At 42.0% G+C, this 22,879-nt stretch overlaps 1 protein-coding gene across 1 annotated transcript in view; it reads right to left on the bottom strand.

Annotated features, from left to right (window-relative positions):
- LRRC1 (leucine rich repeat containing 1) overlaps positions 1–22,879 on the bottom strand; it is a 579,559-nt gene that overhangs the window by 163,835 nt on the left and 392,845 nt on the right. Inside the window, exons 5-7 of the mRNA XM_085610853.1 lie at positions 19,619–19,675; positions 5,358–5,421; positions 2,420–2,494 (exon numbers count right to left, since the gene is read on the bottom strand). Of these exons, the coding sequence (XP_085466979.1) occupies positions 2,420–2,494; positions 5,358–5,421; positions 19,619–19,675 (196 nt within the window). The remainder of the gene's footprint in view (positions 1–2,419; positions 2,495–5,357; positions 5,422–19,618; positions 19,676–22,879) is intronic.

The following is a 22,879-nucleotide window of genomic DNA, read 5'->3' as shown; positions in this document are numbered from 1 at the left end:
AGAAGGACAACTGTCACCAACACCAGAGGACCTGAATGAGAAATGGAACCATATTGATGTTGTCATGGGAAGGGGGAGGGGTGTCAGTCTTTTCAACATCTACATGCAATTCGTGGCTGAAATAATCAAGCTCCACCAATGTTGAAGCTAATGTACATCCTTCTGAAAAAAGCAAAAGCAGCAACACCACCACAGAATCTCAATCAGCTTCAGCAACAGGCACTCAAAAATGATGGGCATTTTTAAGAGCACAAATAGCCTGGATAAACAACGAAGAGCCGATCCAACATTACATCTCAGATCAACAAGGAAAATAACTGAGGTAATGCGCAAGAGGCTGTGTACACTATTGTCCAAACGATGTCCCAATTTTCACAAACACCCTTTTTAAACATATAACCCCTGTCAATCAACCCAATCAGTTAGTCAAAGGTGAAATGAGAGAGCAAGCTGTGTGGCTCCACATCACATCTTACTGTCAATAAGATAGTTTATGAAGATGGATGTTGTTGAAAAGTGACCCTTTTCTGGGTGGTCACCCTCGGTTTTTCATTTTTTGTGGGACTCACCAGAAGGTAATTTTGACCTACAACAGAGACACTGTTATTCAATAGCCCGTGTATGTGCTCTGACCCCTAAAACATGTCGAAATTGGCTTAACACCTAAATGGCACATTAAATGTTCCCACAAGGCCACAGAATATGGTTCATAAATACACCCTTGGCATGGAAAGTGAAATTCAACTGAACTGCAGCACCTATTGTGCTCTCCACTATAGCTACAGTAAAAACATTAATTCAGGCCTACCCTGTGAAGCCAGACTGCAGCAGCTTGAACCTGGCTGCCAAGACCTGTCAAAACCACCCTTCTGACAGATATGAAAGCCTGATTTCTAAATATTAAATAGGTCAACCCTAAGCATACTTTACTGCCACAAGGTAGAGCACATAATATTTGAGAGCTGAACACGAGTGACATTAAAAATGGCAGGTTCCTTCAGTGACTAGGTGCAAATCAACATTATGACTGATAAAGCTGTAACAGGCACATAGGAATAAACGAACTGTAGATTATACACTTTTGGCCTGAACCAGCTATAGACTATTTAAAGATTTATTTTTATACTTAATAACAATCCAAACTAATGGTGAAGTTGGATTTTTGCTAAATATATGGGAAATGTAATTTTAATAGCATTACCTTTATTTTTGCCTGACACTGCTGGAGGCTAATTTGCATTAGCTCTCCAGCACCCACCCAGTCTGTGTCTAGCCTAAGATAGGTGTGAAAGAGATGTGAAAACTGCTCCCAGAGCAGAGACAAGGGCCTGGGAGTGGGTAGGCGTTTTTTTCCCCTGGTTTGAATACCAGAGGGGCTGGGCCCAAGAAGCTACTTAACTTCAATGGGGCTTGCCTTGTCATAAATAAGTTTTAGGTGACAATTTGAAAACCTCAGCTTTTGTTCTTCTAGTCAAGGTGGGATCAAACCTGTGGCAGAAAAGCTACCCCTAGAACTGGTTTCGAGTCCTCACAGAGGAGGAGACTACTCAGTACCCTGGCCGCACCTCTGGGATGTGGAGCAGAACTCTACATGGAAGGCCAGTTGCAGTGGAGTTGGTATCAGAGCCTTACCATAGGCGAGGCCTTGCAAGTCAACCCTCGCTGTGAATGGCCGAAGCTCGTTTGCAGCTGGGCAGCCACGAGAGTGCTGGGCATCATCTCTTATTTTGGGCTTAGCCTCTTCTGTTTCATCTAAAAGTGTTATGAAGCCATGGGCGGTGTTTCACTATTGACATCTGGGTAATCCACTGCATTTAAAGGAAATTTTCACATATGGCGAATAGTCAATTCGGGTCACTGCTACCACTACAGCAGAGCTTAGACTTTGCATATCCCCTTACTAGCAATGATATGTTTGTCTGGTGTTCGGGAATGAGGTGAAGTACTGAAGAAATTCAATAAAATTTCCATTTATATCCTTAAACGTCTGGAGGATCTTCAAACTCATTATCTAAAAAGTCTATTACTGTTCAAGGATTTAAACGTAATCACATTTATTTGAACAAGAAATTACAGTGAAACGGTGTAAAAGCAAATTCTGTTTGTCCAGGAAATTACAATTGCCTTCTACAATGGACTAAATCATGAAAAGGTGCCTATGATACTTAATTGTGATATGAAATATATGTAAGTGCTTTTAGACAAATATGATCTCGTTTTAAACAGAATTCTGATCCATTATCCAATAATTAAGCAGCAGCAACATGACATTGGGCAATAGCAAGTGGTCATTTTAAAATACAGAGCTAAAAAATACATACTGCAATATTTTAACAAGCATTGTACACAATCTGGTGAAACAGACAGTTGCAATACCCAACATGAAAGTTTGAGGTATAAAATGTAAACAATTTCATACCACAGGTAAATCTGCCAGCTGATTTCCATCCAGCCAGAGGTCCTTGAGATTGAAAAGTTCTCCAATAGTTTCTGGCTGAAAAAGAAACATTTATTAAAAAGAACTTCTCATCGACAATTGCTTTTTTTAAAAAAAAACAAAGAAAAACATTTAGGATTAAAATGGAACAGTATGTAGTGAGAAACTTTGGCATGGGTGGGAGGCAGGAGCAGAGGATGAAGGTTATAGTATAAAACCTCTGACTTCTGGTATCCGTATAATTTGAGATTAACTTTCTCTATTGTTGAACCGGAGAGGAAGTCTTTATATTAAAGATCTGAACTTGGTCAATATGCAGGTGATGCTCATGAGCTAAGGTGGTAGACAGTTTTTAGTTCACAGTACAATGGTGGGGGGCAGGGGAAGATGGGGACTATATGGGCAAACAATGCCAATTCGTTGGCCAAGTGAAATATATAGAAATTTGTCACATCTGGTTTAAGAACGGTGATATTAATTTTCAAAAATCAGCATTTTAGTTATAAAGAATATGCAGAGATAGCATGAGAAGATGAAACCTTTTGTTTACAACATGGAAAGGTTAACAAATACTTAGAATTAAAAGTTTAGCTCCCACTGGGCCTACTAAATTATACACTGCACATATTAGGCTCAAGCACAAGTGACCTTCCACAAGCTCTGGTGTTACTGGGGGGATTTTACTCTAACCGTGGATGTAGGTAAAAATAAATCTAAGCCAAAACAACCTGACTGTCAATCCCTGACGAAATTAGATAGTTTTACACATGCTATAAATTGGAATTTCTCCTGGCACTCAAGTGACCACAACTCCTAATCAAGCAAAGAAAATTGATTCACACAATAGTCCTAAGTAAAAACTTTCAAAAAAGTGGAGAGCAGTGATTGTGATGCTAAATACTATAAAAAGAAAGTTCAGTGGGAACTAGTGCTTAGATTCATTGCACCTGATCAGCCAAGTAGTGGTGGAAGATGTAACGCATTCCCCTCAAAACTATTTTAAGGAAATTAGTCTGTTGCAAACACTGGGACATTCTGAGAAGCCTACAAATCTGTTTATTGTCTGGAAAGGTAGGATAAGCAAAAAAAAGCAAAGCAAGAATTTAGAAAAACCACTACATTTAGAGGGAATTCAGACACATTATCAAAACAACTGAAGAGACAATTACTAGGAAATAAAGAAGAATACAAATCAATACTTTCTAAAGAAACAGGGGCACTACCTAGGCAAACAACAAATTATATGACGTGGTGGATGTTAGCCTGTTTTTTTCGGGGGTTTCTAGCACACAGCTGAAGGACTTTTGAAAATTTTGAGAAGACTTTCCTATGTTGATAGGGATGCTGCCCGACTTCTTTCTCATTTTGCTGCTCATTTGAGACTTCGAACCATTCCTCATCTTTGCATACTCATTACTGGATACCAAATCTCTATGCGAAGTAGGTGCATTTTTGCGTATCAGAGTGGCTACAAGGCAATTTGGAGTTAAAGATCAGTGGAAAAGCAGTGTCAAATAATTAAGTCAAAACTGTGTTGCATTTTACATTTATTTAACAAAATTGTATTCCTAAAAAGTGTTTAAACGTATGCTTTTGCATGTTAAAAATAACAATAAATACTTTTTTTTTTTTAAACTAAAGCACTGTTACGGCAGTGAATTGGGTCAAGGTGAGGTCCACAGCAAATGGGTGGGGTTGATGGTAAAGATTAGGGTAAGTTTCAACCGGCACAATGGATTTCTGGGTGTTAATTATTATATCACGTTTAGTGTGCCTCAAATTTCAAAAACATCTTACATAGTCCTGGCCCCTTGATATACCTCCGTAAAAAAAATGTCCATACATTTTCATCTTTAATTTGTGTTACTGTATCATTAGAGTAGCAGTTTAGCTCGGGTAAATATTTTTAAAAATGAAACTGTAAAGCTTATAAAAAGATTTGCTTGGACAGAAGAAGAATGTGACTTTAGAGATGAAGAAAAATGCCTTGTACGTGTGTGGATAACTAGTTCCAACTCACACATTTGACGATCTTCGGTACAGTGAGTTCAGGAGATCAGTCCTGCTAAGTGACCTTCCACCTATGTCATATTCTGTGCGTGGACACATTAAAAGAGCATTCTACTTGATCAGAAGATCCGTGTGAGTTTGGTTGGGAAGATATTGATGAGGTGCTAAAACCTACAAAATTTCTAAAGCCTCTACCCACAGAACTTACATGTATTTGAAACACCTGTGCTACAAAAAGATGTCCCTATCAATATGCTCTTCTCAAATGTTAAACTTTCAGCTAATGTACCACGAGAGATTGCTAAAACAAAGAAAGTGAACTATGAAAATGTGTCTAAAACAGGGGTGATCAACATATTTTTCTCATATTCAGATCATGAACATTTTTTTTCCATATTCAGATCATAAACATTGTTTTGTGTATGCATAAAATGATTTAAAAAACATGTTTTATTTCTATATATGCCTCTTCCTCTATTATAGTCGACATTTTGGATAATGGTGGAAGAGTTGCTCTGAGGAGTTATTTTCTGTCTCAATAAAACTACTTGACCCCAAAACTTATGTTTTGACATCAAAATAAAGAATATAGGTCTCATGCTTACTGAAATATTACATCATCACTGCAACACGTCTGCCATTTTCTAAAATGTCGTCCAGAAAAATTTGTCCCGGATCAGCAATGTCTACCCAAGCTAAATTACAAGACGAAGGATCCAAAAACGCAAATTAAAAATGAAAATCTTTATACAACAATTTTGTTACGGCAGTATATCAGAAGGCCAAGATTATACAATCTAAGGCTTCGCACAACCCATTATGGTCTTGCCCTCAAACACTAATAAATAAGAAATAAAGACAAGAAAGCATCTGTGCATAACACATTGTGCGTATGATTAAAGGATCTTACCAAATTATACAGTTCATTGTTTCCTAAATCAAGCTCCTGTAGCCTATGGAGCTGGGCAATCGACCTGTTGAAAACAGGAGTAAAATATTATTCAGAAATTAAGAGAAGAAATACAGCCATTCAATAATAAGCTATTTAAAACAGTTCCGCATTTTAGTTGCATAGCAAATTAGGAAAAGGAGAAAATTAGTATATTAAATTATGTTAACCACTAATGCTTCATATCAATACTGTTTAAGAATTCAATTACCTCTCAGTCTACATTTTAACAACAGTTATTTACTACTGAGAGTAAGATTGCTTAGTAGCATTGCAGCGCTGCCCATCGCCTCTCAAACAGCTCTACATCCTTCTGCTCAACATATTCGAGATCTTTCTTGAATTCTTTCACAAAGATTTTAGAATGCATTAAGAACTCTGGGCCAATTTGTTTTTCGAATGGATAGCAATGACACCTGGAACAAGTGGGTGCAGTCACTGTGAGTATAACACTGTAAAATATTATATATATATATATATATATATATATATATATATATATATATATATATATATATATATATATATATTTTATTGCCTACTGGCGGTCGCCAGTAGGTAGTTATAGTTAGGACCTAGTTACCATAGGAAAATCGTAACATTCTTTTCCCAATAACTTTGGCGCCGGATGACGAATCTTCGTGAAATTTTCAAAACTGGTGGGGCGCTCTGGTCAGCTCCTATCCTGAAAGTTTCGGGGTGATTCATCAAGCGGGGGCCGAGAAAAAAGTGGGGTCCCAAAACGCGTTTTCTCCATGTTATTTCCCATAGGACATTTTGGAACAGGCTACAGCCCATACTGCTGAGCGGAATTACACCAAATTTTGAAAAAAGGTAGCCCTTGGTTCAGATAGAGACCTTTTTTTTTTCACAATGGTGTAAATCTGTTAGTTCCTGAGAAATTCACAAAAGAGAGGTCAAAAAATCAATTTCCCACAGGAAGCTTTAGACACGGCTATAGCAAAAACTGCTGAACGGAATTACACCAAATTTGGCAAAAAGGTACTGCTTGGCTCAGACAGCGACCTTTTAAAAAATGGTGTAAATCCGTTCAGTAGTTTTTGTGCAATTAAGAAATAAAGATAGTGATATCTATGGCTGGGGAGGATCCGCGCACCCTCCAGATCACGAGCTTCTGGCTGTCAACACTCCAAACCAGGAAGTGTTGGCAGCTATCTTGTGCCTCAGTAGAACCGAGGCACAAGAAAACAGAAAAAGAAACATGAAAAACAAGAAAAGGGAGCAAGGTAGAAACACCCTGACCCCCTAGGCCTGCTCAGGGTGGTCCCACAAGGACCCTGAGGGCCACAAAAAGCGTTTAAGGAAAAAAAGAAAAAAAAGGATGCGCGTACCCAGCGCGAATTTCGGCCTACATTTTTTAAAAAACAAAGCGCGCGCTCCCATGCTTTGTTAATATTTAGCCCCCGGGTGGGCCAGGTCCCGGGGGCAGAGAAAGAAGGACAGAGACAGAAGGACCCCCAGGGAGCCCCAGGGAGAAAAAAAAAAAATTCTAAAATCGGGAGGTGCGCGCATGGCACGCACTGCGATCCGTGGGTGCTTGGTGCGTGAAGCGCACCATGCGCCCACTGCGCGCGCACGGTGCACGCACCTCGCGAATTAAAAAAAAAAAAAATACATTCACGGTGCGCGCACGGTGAAAAACCTGGAAGAAAAAAAAATTAATAAATACATAACTTAGCATTTAAAAAACCGTACAAAAACCAATGAAATTCCCCCGTTAGTTAGTGCAGGCAACTATAACTCACGCGACCGCAATCCTCTGCTGATGACGTCAGATATTACATCACTGATGACATATGTGTCTTTATGAAAAATAAATATTTGTAATATATGTATAGCTAAAGATTAATGGAAGAAGGCATGGGTAAATAAGTGTCTAAATACAGTGATGTAATATCTGACGTCATCAGCAGAGGATTGCGGTCGCGTGAGTTATAGTTGCTTGCACTAACTATAACGGGGGAATTCCATTGGTTTTTTACGAGTGAAATGCCCAGCTAACTATAACATGTGTGAAACCTATGGTTTTTTAAGTGAATTTGCAAGGTTTTTTAAATGCTAATTCGTAACTATAACGTGTGTGAAACCTATGGTTTTTTCAGTGAATATATATATATATACACATACACACGCATACATACATATATGCATACAGGCCCATATGTATTTATTATCAGGATCCCTAGTCACTGTGTTTGCCCCTGATACGGAGTCCCCGAGTTGGACAGCTTTGTTTCCTGGATCGGATCGGACATCTGCCAAAGGCTGGAAGGCAGAAAAATACAGAGTACTTCCTCACTCCATGTTTATCGATGTCTAAAGGCAGTAAACCCAATGATCCTGCTGAGCCCTCAGAAAATGCACGACTTAACACTTTGTATAGCGCGACCATGACCCAAGCGGGTATAAGAGCGCTTTACATACGAGATGAGGAAGACAGGGTAAATGGCTGTGGGAGAAAAAGAATAAAAATATATATCAGGAACACAATAATGTATTGGCAGGCGACACTGAGACCTAAGCATATGCCACGTAGCGTATTAAACAGCAAAACAAGATAGGAGACAAGAGGAGTGAAACTTCTAGTTCAGCACAGTGTTCAACAGTAAGGCTTTCACTTCTATTTTGAAGGCAAATGTTGAGGGAATCAGTCTTGTTTCCACAGGTAGGGAGTTCCATATTCTCGGGGCAATTCCAGAGAATGTACGATTGTAGGTTTTCATTTTTTTTTAATTTCTTCGGCTTGAGCAGAAGTGTGCTGGTGCTCCTAGAGGGCCGGGAGGCACCCGATAGTTCTAGCTTATTTGCCAGGTAAAGGGGAGTGTTGTAGTGAATCGCTCTATGAGTCATACATGCAATTTGTAACTGGATCCTTGATTCAAACGGGAGACAGTTGAGCGATTTCAGGTCTGGAGAGATGTGGTTGGTTTTCCTAGAGCCAGTGATGAGTCTAGTCGCAGCATTTAGCGATGCTCTAATGGGGGCTGAGCTGAGTTTCAAAAGCCCGCATAGAGTAGCATAGAGTAGCACTGCTGTATTCTAGTCTGGAGATGACTAGTGCTTGCACCACCGATTTGAAGTCATCTTGGGGAAGGTAGGGTTTGAGTTTTCTTAGGATGCTCAGTTGGTAGTTAGCTCCTTTGGTAGATGCTCTGATGTGATCCTGCATGTTTAGGTTCTTATTGATCACAATTCCTAGTGATTTCGTTGAATCAATGATGGGAGGTGTGCAGTTCAGAGCTGAGAGGTTTTTAAGATATTTCTCAATAATCGTGACTTTTTTAGCAGGAGAAATGAGGAGGAATTCCATTTTAAGGGCGTTTAGTTTGAGGTGGTTAGATGTTAGCCAATTAAGAGTTTTGTGCAGGGTTCCATTGAGTGACTTGATATCTTCAGGGGAGGTGATTTTCATGTACATTTGGGTGTCGTCTGCGTACATGTGATATTGGATGTTTGAGTCTTTGAGGATTACAGTGAGTGGTTGCATGAAGAGGTTGAAGAGCGGGGGGGAGAGCGAGGATCCACCCAGCGAGCAGGGACTGGAGTTGGATAGTGTTTGATTGGATTGGATTCTCTGAGTTCTATTGTTGAGAAAAGAGGCAAACCATTTTAGAACAGTGCCTGAGAGCCCTATCCTACATTCCATACGCTCAGTAGATTGTCAAGTTTGACAGTGTCAAATGCTGATGAGAGATTAAGTAGTATGAATAGGCTAGACTCGTTCTGGTCAAGCAGGGTGAGCGCGTGGCCTACTATATGAGTGATGGCCGTTTCAGTGCTGTGGCCGGGACGGAAGCTCGATTGGAATTGGTCAATGTGTTTGCGCAGTTGTTTGTGTACACATTTTTCAAGTAGTTTTGCCAGGGTAGGGATGTTTGTGATTAGCCGATAGTTATTCTAGTCTTCAGGGTCTGCTGTGGGTTTTTTGAGAATGGGGAGAACTAGGCCCTCCTTTAGGCAGTCAGGGATCCCACCTTGCAGAAGAGACGCATTAATGATCTTGGACCAGAGTGGGACTAGTGATACTATAATTTCTTTAAAGAAGTTGGAGGGCAGGGGATCACTGAAGTGATTTGACGGTTTTCAGGGTTGAGAAAATGCTGGAGCTGGCACTGTCATTGAGGAGTGTAAATTGACTCCAAGAGGCACTGTTTTTAGTGGAGTGACAGTGCGGAATAGGAGGGGACGAGTGTAAGGAGGAGTCAGGAGAGGGTGAGAGATTGATCAGGGCAGACTTTAGATCGGATTCGATCTTACTTTTCAAGGAAGAAGTCGGCAACGTCATTTAAGTTAGGCTGAGGGCAGGAGATGAGAGGGGATTGAGTAGGAGTGGTATTGGGTTGTGACGTAATCAGCTCAAACAACCTTTTCGGGCGATTTCTGGCTTTGTCCAGTTGTGATTTGAAGAAGGTTTTTTTCGCCTTTCTGATGAGTTTGTTGTATCTACTCCTTTTTAGTCTTAGAATTTTTAGTAGATCAATGGATGGAGCAGATCTCCAAGCGCGTTCTGCTAGTCTCCTGCTGCATCTGTCAGCATTTAGGCTGTCGTTGAACCAAGGCTTGGAGTCTTTGATGGCTTCTCTTTTTAGTTTAAGGGGGGCAGTTGCATTCAGGGCGGACAACATGGAGTTGTTATAGTGCTTTTTGAGGCATGCACGTCAGCCATGTTTGCAGGCAGCGGTAGGGAGATATTGCAGTGAGCTATAAGCTCATTAACGTTTGTATTTTGGAGCGTTCTTTTCCAATCTTTTAGTTTTAATGGTTGTTGTTATTTTTGGTTTAATGGATTCTGATAAGATCTATCAACGCGCTACTTGCGGACACGCAAATTACTGATGTGACAATGGCAGTGAGGAGTAGAGGACACAGGTGCTCTCTGCTGAACACCAGCTTAAATAAGACGACAGCAGACAGAGCTGGAGTCAAGTACATCTGGAATTTCAACTGAGGTGAAGGACCTGCACACCTTTAGAGTGAATGCAATAAGGAACTTATTGAAGATGAATGAGAGCATTGAAATGCTATAAAGAAAATTAAGAACGGGCACTCAGTTATGGGTGTTCTTGCACATATGCTGCCCGAAGCTCTAGACCAGTGTTTCCCAAACTGTGGTCCGCGGACCCCCAGGAGTCCGTGACACATTCCCAGGGGATCCGCAGGAGGCAGTTTTAAAAGCACTGCAAAGTTTCTGGTCTAATTAGCAGTTTTTGAGCAACAATAAAAGTGTCAAAATGAAGCCAGTGATTAATGCACCTGCTGGAGAGATGAGAGTTTTGTTCAGTGGCAGCTTGAGTTCTCTAATGTAGCACAGAGGGTCAATATGCCTACTGCAAAGAACGTGTACCATGCATTTTAAAAAACAGTATTTTATATGCATAGGTGAGTGTGTTACTGCTTGTGTCACAGTGATTCTTTTGTTACTGTACAGTTCATAAGTGACAACCAAAATCTAGCACAGTGACCTATAAACTGTCAAAGAGCTGCTTGCAAACTGCATGGTACAAGTTAGTAACTTATGTTTTTTCCCCATCTTTCATTATCCTGATGCTGCTAAAAAGGTTTATTTGAGCGAAAATACATTTTTATTGTTAAAGTCAATGCTAACCACTGGGTGATGTTCTGAATCCCAAGTTTGTGCTTCTCCAGACCAAGCACTCTTTAAAAATGCCTACCAGTATGAATGACATGTGAATCCTACACCTTGTAGTACCCTTTGCCTTATGTAAAATTTTCTATACACTGATTTACACGTATGATTCATTGTCTCTATATGTGTGTGATGTCATGTGCTCTGACATCCTACAACGGTATGAGAGATGCTATAGTATAAAACAAATGAAATACATGTGACGGAGAGGCTATGGAGAGATGAGAGGCACTGTTGAAGGGTGATAGTAAGGGAATCATTGAAGAACCCCAACAAAGATTGTCGTATCCTGGTGCATAGTAAGGTCTTCATTTACTATTCGTTAAAAGCTAATACAATTTAATATATAATGATAAATGTGTTTTAGAATGCACCACTGTTTCCTAAATTTCTTGGGGGGAGAGCCTCCCAAAGCCCCCTTTGTAGTGGTCAGGCTCACTCGCTGCACTTGGCGTGCACCGTATGGCGACTGGTTTGAAAACATTTGCCAGGGCTGCTTTGGGTTTCCAGTCTGGCCCTGGCAGGAGCAGGAGCCTCGTACTGTGAAATAAAACCAACCAATTAAAAGTTAGTCACGGAGTTGCAGCACCAACCTTCCCATTAAATTGTCTTTTTTGTGTGCAAATTCTTTGAATATAAAACACTAAGGGGGATATTTACAACAGAAGTGGCTGAGCGTGTTGTTAGCCTCCTTGGCTTAATGATAGGCTCGGCCACTTCAAAAACGCAGGGCTGCACCATATTTACAAGATTATGGTGCAGCCCTGCGTTTCCCCCAACGCAGGCACTCTTGCACTATGGCAAGGGTTTGTGCATGCAGGGGGAAGATTCTCTATGTACAGGAAGGTCCCCCTTCCTGCACATTAACAATCTTGAAATGCCGTTTTGTCACTTCTATGTGTGTTGCATAAGTTACAAAATGGCATTTTTTAATAAGATGGTTTATGTGCAGGAAGGGTCACCTTCCTGAACATAAACCATCCAAGGCATTTTGCTTTTTCCATGTGTGCTGTACAAGGCAAGCCACATTGAAAAAGCAAAAACTAGGAGAAATAAAGGATTTCTCCTCGTTTTGCCAAGTTAAGACCTGGTTTACCCTGGTCTTAATTTTGGCCCTGCCTCCTATTTATGCTGCCCTTGTAAATAGGGGGCAGTGTCAAAATCAATGGGTGTTGCGGTGGAATGCCCACTGCAACACCCACTGCCCACCCCTTTCACGCTAAGCATTGCGTGACAGGGGGCCTTATTTGAAAGACAGCATTAAGCCATGTTATGTGGCTTAACGCTGTCTTGTAAATAAGGTGAAGCCTCTATCGCCACGGTAACGTCGCAAAAAGTGTGCACATGTCTGTGTATTTTTGAGTAATTACTGTTTTAATGTTTGAAATTTAAATCATACAAATTGCTTGGGCGTCCCCGGCTTTCAGTGGTGACTCAATGGGGGTCCTCGGGAGTCAAAAGTTTGGGAACCACTGCTCTAGACAGCAAATTACCCTCAGTGCTGGTTGATTCATTGGTCTTGCTGTGTGTCGCTGAAGGAGAGGTGGTGCGGAAGGCTTTCCACCTTGCACCAAATAGGCAAGTTTAGAGAGATGGAGCGGGTGGCACAGTTGTGGCTGTGGTGTCTACGACAGAGAGGAGCCTGGATACTACCAGGCAAGAGTAGGGCATATTTAGTGTCACGGGCCATATGGATGCTCTTCCAGGAAGACTGGCAATATCACTGATCTAAGCATTCCATGTGTGCGCACAATTCTCCTCTTGTCTCTTCGCTTTCCTCTTCCCAGTTAGGCCATTTACCTACGAGTTTTGATTGGCATTATGATTAGGAAGTGATCAGTTAATCTCAAGATTGGTTGGCATTACATTGCCGAAGGGCGTAAGTTGCATTGCTTGTGGCCGCCAAGCTTTCTGGGTAGCTGCATGAGTCTTTGTTTTTCTCCAATAAAATTACTTAACCTGAAAAAATTATATAGTATTAAAAAAAATAATCAGTGCCCCACAAGATACCTCATATGATGAGATTGTAGACCTTTTATATGAACTAAAGATGAAAACTAAGGTAGGTTTAAAAAGGTATAACACATGTGGATGCATTCCACTCTCTCTGCCATCGCTACAATCAAATGATCGTTCCTTGGTGCTACCAGTCCTATTCTACCTCGTCCGCGCAACATTGCTGTTGCTGGATTTGGTCGTGCCTCTGAAAACGTCCCTTACACGAGGAGCTTTTAGGTCGAGTCTGGGAAGCGCATGCGCTGCTCTGCGACGCATGCTGTATTCAGGTATGGACTTGAAGCTCCGCCCATTTTCCGCCAGTCTTTTCAATTGGCTCCTGTTATTCTCCTTTCTAAATGGTTGCTTTTGATTCATGAATAGGCTTAGTAGTCCCTCGTTAGTACCTCCTTGTCTACATTAGTAACCTATAAACACAATAAACTTCTCGGGTCTAAACAAGCTTAAGGCAATGGCACAAAGAAAAAGATGAGAAGTAGATCTGTGTCTCATTAACAAAAACCTAATAGGGGAGCAATCCCTTTTTAGGACGAATGCCCTCACTCACCAAAGGTGACATGCTTCATCATTTGGGCTTTTTTAGGGTTTGGCCCAAAAAGATAGAGGGGTCGCAGAAGAAACCAACGGGCTTCAGTACATTGGGACGCACCAGTGGCACCCAGAACTTAACGCAGTATGGTTCAGCCACCAGTACAACCACGAACCAGCAAGGAAGCGACCTAATTATGAACCTCAGCAATCGCAATCTCAATTCTACTGAGACATCTGCATTGGCGAAAGGTTTGGGTTTTGTTCCGACATGCACTGGAGATGCTTTTCTGATTAGACAGGAGCTGGCAGGTTTTTTTTTCGCAAGATACGTCTGCGTTCTTTTTTTGAAAGCAAAGATGTTAATGATCAATCTGAAGATACAAAAAACACAGGTCTCAGACCACGCTCTACTTTTAATCCTCCACTCCATTTGATACCAGCTCAGATCGCGACGTTTGAAAAAGCGGTCTTACAAGATGTGGAGGAATTGTTCAAACAGGATACTAGAGATTATCATAATTTACCAAAACTTGAAAAACATGCATTACAACAATTGGCCGATGATGAGACCATCGTCATAAAAGCAGCAGATAAGGGGGGTGCTATTGTTATTCTTGATAGTACCATGTACAGAGCGGAATGCCTCAGACAACTTGGCAACAGAGATGCCTATAGACCTTTGAAAATGGACCCGACTAAACGTCTAACAAGTACAATCAAGAAGATGACGTAGGAAGCAAAGGACAATGGGTGGATTACTGATCAAGAAGCAGCATTTTTAGTAGCACCCCATCCAGTTGTACCATACTTCTATGTGCTGCCCAAAGTTCATAAAGGACAGCTACCGCCTCCAGGGAGACCCATCATCTTTGGAATAGGTTCTGAGTTAGAACCTTTATCCACTTTTGTTGATTTTTTTCTACAACCTTTGGTTTTGGAGATGCCTACTTACCTCCAGGATACCAAGCATCTATTGCGTCTCTTAAATGAGATTACTTTTGATCAGGAACAGGATTACTTAGTTTCCTTTGATGTGGAGGCTTTATATACCTCGATACCACAGGACAAGACCCTGGCAACTGTAGAGACGCTGCTAAGATCCAAACCTAGAGAGTATAACTCCAGTCCACTTCATCATGATGTGTGCACGGTTAGCGATGAAGGAAAATTTCTTCAAATTTGAGGATGATATATATCTGCAGACATCAGGAACATCTATGGGCAGCATTTTTGCTCCTAGCTTGGCTAATCTATATGTACATGACTTTGAACAGTCCATCGTTCTTAAAGAAGACAACCCCTTTGGGAGACATATACGTACCTGGAAGAGATACATCGATGATGTGTTTGTCATTTGGAGAGGTACCCCTGAAACCATTGTAGCCTTCCATACTTGGCTCAACATAAAAATTCTTAACATTTTTATTTAGAAGAGAACAACGTTGGGTTTTCCGTATCAAAAGTGATACAGTAGGACTCAATGAAGACATTCCTTGGTTGTCTCTCTAAGATGACATATTTATTACCTGTTATTTACATCTTGCTATCACTAGAATGAATGAATGAATTTCGACTTATATCGCGCAACTAAGCCCAATGGGCGTCAAGGCGCCTAACCAAACCAAGCTAACTAGATGAAAGAGAAGTGAACTTATTGGTAGGCCTTTGTAAAACACCAAGTCTTAAGTGCCTTCCTAAAAAGATCCATAGAAGGTTGGGACTTAATCTCCAAAGGAAGAGTATTCCATAAAAGCGGAGCAGCGATGGGAAACGCTCTGCTGCCCCATCTAACCTTCTTGGAGCGGAGGACTACCAGCTGATTAGAGTCTGAGGAACGAAGAGGTCTGCTGGGAATGTAGCGGGTCAGCAAAGACCCCAACGCATCCCCAGGGCCAGCCGAAAGGGCTCTGTATGTAAGGCATAGCAATTTGAATGAGAAATAGCAAGCCAATGCAGGTTCTTCCTGGCCGTTGTTGCGGAAGCGTCCTTTGGGAGTGCCAAGACAAATTTGGCAGCCGCGCTCTGCACGACCTGAAGGCGCTGGATAAGAGATTTATTGATCCCCACATATAATGCGTTACAATAATCCAGCCTAGAACCTACAAGGGCAATCACAGTTTGCTTACGTGCCTGAGGGGACAGATAATGAAGAATTCTTTTCAGAATCTTGATGACTCCCCAGCAGGTGGCTACCGTCCTATTGACCTGGAGATTCATGGACAATGAAGTATCAAAAATAACGCCGAGATTCCTAGCCGATTGTGAAGGGGTGGGGCAAGTTCCTAAGGATATAGGCCACCACTCACTAGACCAAATGTCCTGGTCTTTACCAAAGATCAGGACCTCTGTTTTATCGGCATTCAATTTTAAGGAATTTAGAATCATCCAATCCGCCACCATCTGCATGCATGACCTAAAGCCCGACGCCGAAACACTAACAGAGTGGGCTAGGGACACCATAATTTGCGTGTCGTCGGCGTAAGACACCACCTCCATCCCCTGAGATCTTACTAATCTAGCAAGGGGGGCCACATGGATGTTGAATAGAGTCGGACTTAAGGCCGACCCCTGGGGCACCCCACATTGTAAAGATTTAGCAGGGGAGAGGAACTCTCCAAGCATGACTCTTTGCTCTCTGAGATGTAAAAAAGAGTCAAGAAGATTTAAAGCCGACCCTGCTACCCCTGCCTCCCGTAACCGAGATGTTAAGGTAGAGGGAGACAGGGTATCAAACGCTGCAGTAAGATCCAATAGGACCAAGATAGTCGTCTGACCAAAATCCACCTTACGACGAATATTATTAACCACCATTGTCAGCGCAGATTCTGTACTATGGGATTTCCTGAATCCGTGCTGAGAAATATCAAGGAACTCAGAGGAATCAAGAAAGGTGAAGATTTAGGTGGGCTTCAAGCATCTTTGCAGGAGCAGGTAACAGGGAAATCGGTCTGAAATTCTTCAGCACTCCAGGGTCAAGGGAAGATTTTTTAAGAAGAGGCTTCACTATAGCTTTTTTCCAGGCAGAGGGGAAGATACCCTGGGCCAGAGCCCCATTCATTACTTCCAACAGTGGAGGCAGAAGGGTGTCCCTACAGTCCTGTAAAACTTTCAAGGGACAGGGGTCCATGGGAGAGGCAGACTTAGTCCTGTCTAACAGGAGATTGAGCTCCTCAAGAGAGAGCGGCGGAAAAAGGGTGAGAATCTTATTTGGATCTCTCATCCAGGATTCTGAGACCTTAATGTCAAAGAGGGAGTGATCATCCAACAAATTCCTCTGACTTTCTAAAGCAAGATGGATATCCGAGATTTTCTTAAAAAAGAACTCAGATGTTATTACAGAGCTCCTGTGAGCTCACAACTGGATCGGGTGTCTGAAGGGAACATAAGGAATCAACAATCTTGAATAACTCTTTGGGCGAAGCGAGAGAGGTCGTCAGGTTCGAAAAGAACTCCTGCTTCTCTTTGATCACTCTGATTTTATAATTACGTAACATCCGTTTATGATCCTCTCTATCAGAGGGATCCCAAGACTTACGCCATTTTCTCTCTTTAGATCTACAGGTTTGTCTTAGGAGTCTTAAAGACTCGGTGAACCAGGGCGCTGAAGGTTTTCGCCGGGCCACATATCGCAGGGAGGCCGGAGCAAGCACATCAACCGCTATAATAATGGACTTGGCAAGCTCTTGGGCCGCCTCATCCACGTCTCGCGAAGTTGAGGTCTCAGAGCCTCTTAAAAACGGAGCAAGGGTTTGATTAGTAATGTTACGATAACTTCTTTTCAGACCGCTATTACTAGTGGCAAAATTATGGGGCTCATCAACCGAAGATATAAATTCAAGAGGTACTGCCAGGTGGTCCGACCAGGCCAAAGGCATGGGGGAACCAGCTGAGAGTCTAGGATCGTTGGTGAACACCCCATCCAATATATGGCCAGCCTGATGAGTTGAACTATTAACCAGCTGAATGAAATCACAGGCTTCCAGAGAGTCCATCAGCTGAGAAGTGTCCTTGGCTCCCTGATCGTCCAAGTGGAAATTTAAGTCCCCAAGAATGGTGAAATGTGATTTCCCAAAGTAGGGCTCCAGGATTCGAAATAGCTCGGAGCAGAAGCTGGATCTAGAGCCTGGCGGTCTGTAAACAAGCATGCCAGTAAAAGAGACTGTAGGGGAACACGAGATGCAAAAATAAAGAGCCTCAAAGGAGTCCGAGGTCTACGGCAAGGTTTTTATAGTATATGAAAGTGGGGCTCTACAAAGAATTGCCAACCCTCCCCCTCTGCGTCCCACTCTATCCTGTCTGTAAATCGTAAAACCCTCAGGTACCGCCAATATGAGATCATGTCCAGACGAATCGGACGCCCAAGTTTCCGTAACAAATACCCAGTCAGGTTGCCGATCGTTCACAAACTCATGGAACGCTATGTTATTCTTAATGAGCGACCTAGCATTGATCAGAAAGCCCTTTCTAGGTTGAGTAATGGTCCGTAAAGCTGGAGCGGTTTGAGGATTCGTCCTACGTGTAGAGGAAGGATGAAACACCGCCCCACACGTGCGACAGAAAGATGAGCGTCTCAAGACCTCCGTACTAAAACGGAGGTGACACGCTAGAGGTAGTGTTCGCAAAGCTAACATATCACGTATGGAGTATTCTCTCACTACCTGGTGATGAGCGTGGGGGAGCCCCGAGTCCACCCCGTCCAGCAGCCCGTCCTCAGCGCGGACGGGCGCAGACGGGCTGAACTCAGGCGTAACTCCGGCGGATATCCGGCGGATATCCGGCGATCCCGCTGCGCGAGTCCGCTGCGCGTCTGCATGACTCCCTTTTTAAGGACTTCTATCGTCCTTCAGTTAGCTAGAGCGTCCGAGCAACACACTGACGCCGGCAGGCTTCACGGAGTACTCCCAAAATGGCCGCCAAGCGTCCTAAGTAAGACCGGGAGAGGGGCCCGCCCAACAGCGGTGAGTAACAAGATTATAGTGCAGGCAGGGGACCTAAGTAGTTAAAAACCGGGTGTAATACTAAACGAAATTATATAATGAAATACAAAACGAGGAGATTTTAAAAAGCCTATAGCCAGCAGTTCCCAACATCAAACACGCTGATTACGCAAAGCGCTAGGCTCACTTTACACTTTACACTACGAATTGGTTAGTATTTAAATATAGAATAAGTGGTGGTGTTCATCCTTTTGCATCATGATGGGGGGGCATTGAAGCCAAAAAGCAAACATCTTTGATATCATATGATAATCAGGAGCATGTACTAACTAGAAGGGGCTTACAATGTGCTTCAGCTGACAACATAAATTGCTATGAGAAGAGGACTAATATCCAAAGGAATCCCAAGTGAGGACAACCACGATTGAAAACAAAACCAGTTGCAAAAACAATAGTGAAGAGAGATGCAAAGTTAATGGTGACCAGTTGAGACTAGTTGGAAAAAGAGTTTGGTAGGACTTGTAAATTACCAATGACTCGAGAGAGCATTAATTAATTACTGCATGGATCCTAGTTATTCAAGTGACTGACTTTTATGCAGTGCTCCCACTGAGGCTGAACGATGACGGGGCGTTCAAAGGCAAGCAAGGCTTTTACACCTTGAACAATATTATGTCAAGAAGCAGTTTTCTTTCGTGGTAACAAAGAGAAATAAAATCGATATTAGGAAAAAAGGAGGCCCTGATCTCTAAGATCTGACATGAGAATACACAATTAAGGCACACATTTATTTTAAGATCTGCAAGTCTCATTTTTTGAAGTACATGTTCAGTCAGTATGAATTTCCTTCAAATGAGAATACACAGGGTAAGACAAAATTACTAATAACTGCTTACATGGTCAAGAGAACAATAGGCCTCTATAATGGCAAACTACATGGGAAGAAAATTAAGAATTTGAATTATTAATACAGATTATGTAAACAAATATGAACAAGATTGGTCATAAAAGGAAACAAAAAAGGAAGAGAACAGAAGTTCTTATCACAATGTAAAATAAATATGACTTACTCTGGTAAATAAGTTAGTAGATTTTCTCTTAATTCCAAAGAACCTAGGTTTGACAAGCTGAAAGAAAAAACAATGTATGTATCACACATCAACAGTATTGAAAATTACTGAACCAGTACAAATCACTCATTGTGGTGTGCCTTGCACTCCAGATTCCCTTGCCCCTATTCCTCCCACTCAAAGAATGTATAGTAACATCAGATCACAAAATATTTTTGTTCAAGACACAGGGATATATATGTTATACCTAATGTTTGTTATTTCAGGAAACAGAAACAGAAGTGAGCATCAACAAGCTGTGCCTAATTGTTCTGGTGTTGTTTGTTGAAGCTAGGAGTGATTCAATTGGTACTTCGCAAAAATATACTTTTTTTGTAAAAAGAAAAGTTGCAAATTGTATTATTGTTCATGTTTATGGGAATTAAAGATTTCTGTTTGCTGGAAGAAGCACATTACAATTCCTAGTGTGGGAACTTTTATATTTTTATTTTCTGTTGCAGTATTGATTCATAAGAAATATTGTTACATAAACATGTATTTCATCTGTACGTGGGTATTTATTTGAAATGATGTTTAAAAAAAGTACTGTATTAAGTTTTATGTGCATTACTTTTAGTGGCGAATTGGTCTCCATTTAATGTCATATGCATGTACTCTTGCAAAGTAACCTTTACACAGAAAGTGAGCAGTGAATGCCTTTAAAAATTATATAAACTGACAATTATCAATTCAAATTTGACCGCGTTCTGAGGCACAAAGAGAGAAATGTATTAACTTCAGATTAATACAAAATTGACTTGGGGAAACGTTTGGCTGTGTAAAGGTACTGACTTTGGCAAATTCAATAAAAACATAAAAGACAAAAAAAAAAAAAAAAGACAGGGATATTTATAAATCAATGGGGGCATGGGTTCATCACACACGTGTCAATACCGATAATGCAGAATTCACATCACATCAGGTTTTCAAACTGGCAAACTGGTGGATAATGCCTTCAAAGTGTCCCTTAACAAAATAAAAGATTGTAAAACACTCTCACAAAATCTGCTAAACTGCACAAGGATATTAGAATTTACCAGGTGTGAAACAAAGGTTAGACCGATCAAGGGAACGTACAGTGGATTACATTGTTTGGAAAATACCTTGGAACACAACCAGAATAATTTCCCTTGTAACGATGACTAGTCTTCTGTCTGTTGGCTGACTAAATAGCCTTTTGGTTGTTATCCAGTACTGGATTTTCATAAACTACTCCGAAATTAAGTGGTTTGGCTCAACAAAGGAAGGTGGAGGGTAAAACCAGAACTCCATGCTGGCGCTGCAGATCCACTTCAAGGCAACACAGACGAGAAGACTATACCCGCTCAGAAAATTGAATACTATTAGGCAAGACGAAAGCCACAAGGCCCTTTTGGGAAATGTTCACTTTTTGAATAACTTTGAGAATACGGATTAGAGCAAACAAATGTAGGAACCCAACTGCTAAAGTAGCAGGTGGGTGTCTCCCATGAAGCTTGCTGCTCTTATCTATCCAAGAGGTGAACGGCTTAAGCCTCATGTTGATGTCAAATGCATTTGTGCACACTTCTGGAGTTGTAAAACCCTTAGAAGGATTCCGCCGTCTGATGGAGCTCCCGTTCATGAAGGCCATTAGACAATGAAACTAGATTCCCTTTATATGGATGACGGATTATGAACTTGCTTATTCATCAATCCTGTTACTGAACTGCTTAAAGACTAATCAGACATGACCAGGTATTACCATGTTGATTTACATACACCAAAGCAATTAAATGGTCCATTGAGCCAAGCATTCTCCTTCTCCTTACTTCAGCGGTCTTCCTGAGGAAAAGCCTATTGAGATTCAGAAGTCGTCTGACCTAATAACTAAGGGGCTCATTATGATGGCGGAAGGACCGCCACCACCGTGGCGGTCATTCCGTCATCATACTAAAAGTTCCCACAGCCAAATTAGGATGGTGGTGGGAATCACAATGGTTCTACGGCGGACGGCAAGTCCGTCCACCATGGTCCTGCCGCAAAAAGACAGGCGGAGACTGGCTTTGGAGGCCCGTTGCGGGCCCCCTGTGTGTGTGTGGGGGGGGCGTGCACTGGGGGGTATCCCTGGCACCCCACTGCAGTTCCATGCACCAAGTGGCAGGCACCAAGTGGCAGGCACCGCGTGGTGCCTGCCACGTGGTGCAGGGAAATGCTGTGCATGCTCTTTATGCATTGCGGATGGTGCTGCAGCCAGCAGCACCGTCCGCAATGATAAAAGGCCAGGATGCGCCCACCAGTATGGCATGCGCATCCTAACTGCACTGGTGGGACCGCCGCACATGACGGGCGGTCCCAAAACCGTTATGATAGCGGGCGGACGGATGTCCGTCCATCCGCCATCATAATGAGCCCCTAAATCTTCGGAATGTACAGTCGACTGAACACTCTTTTTGGTCTCTCTGCAGTGCTCCAAGAAAGACCATTTATTCTCCCCAAGATAAAAAGCTAGAGGAGTCCATGATCTGGCAAGCTAAACTCTGCTGTTATTGAGGTGAGGTTTGCTGCTGCTTACAAGGAGTCTTTCCTCTATTTCCCTTAGTGGAGCACTAGGACTGCGACTACACTTAAGCTAGAGTTGAGGCCACACACAGGCAGCCGTACATGAGGCAGTAGTATCCTCCACTACTCCTAAAGTTTAAAATCAACAGAGGTAAGGCAGAGCAGGTAGAAATCAATCCATATGTACATAGTGACCCACTGTCAATAGTACCCTCATCACCTGTGGCATCTGACAATCCCACATCCCCAAAACAATAGAGCCCTGGTTGCAAGGGCACATCAGACTCTTAACACGGTTCCACCTAAAGATGTATGCATTAGGCATAGTGGTGGTCCCATTTCAAATGAAATGGGGACTTGCAAGCCTTGCAAAAGGTGGTAAGGGATAAACACCAATCAATGTTTGTAGTGAGGTTGAAAGAACACATAGGTAAGGTTAATGGGACAGTCATGTCGCTAAAAAAAATTGAGTTGGCATATTTTTTAAAGCCATCATAGATTCACAACATATAATGACTATTGCCAATGTGAATAACACTGGAAGCATTGGGAACCTTGGAGTAGGAATTACAAATCAGAGGGGGAAACAAAAGAAAAAGTATGACTGTCAGAGCAGGCCCCATAATGAATGTAATCAACTCAATGGGCAACTGACACACTTGGGGCTAGGCTAATGGTCTCAGTTATTATTTTGAACTGCCC

This window comes from Triturus cristatus, chromosome 6 (genome assembly GCF_964204655.1).
Source record: "Triturus cristatus chromosome 6, aTriCri1.1, whole genome shotgun sequence".
In the NCBI taxonomy this organism is placed as follows: Eukaryota; Metazoa; Chordata; class Amphibia; order Caudata; family Salamandridae; genus Triturus; species Triturus cristatus.
Note: the sequence above shows the minus strand (reverse complement) of the source record. Positions and strands in the feature narration are given on the sequence as shown.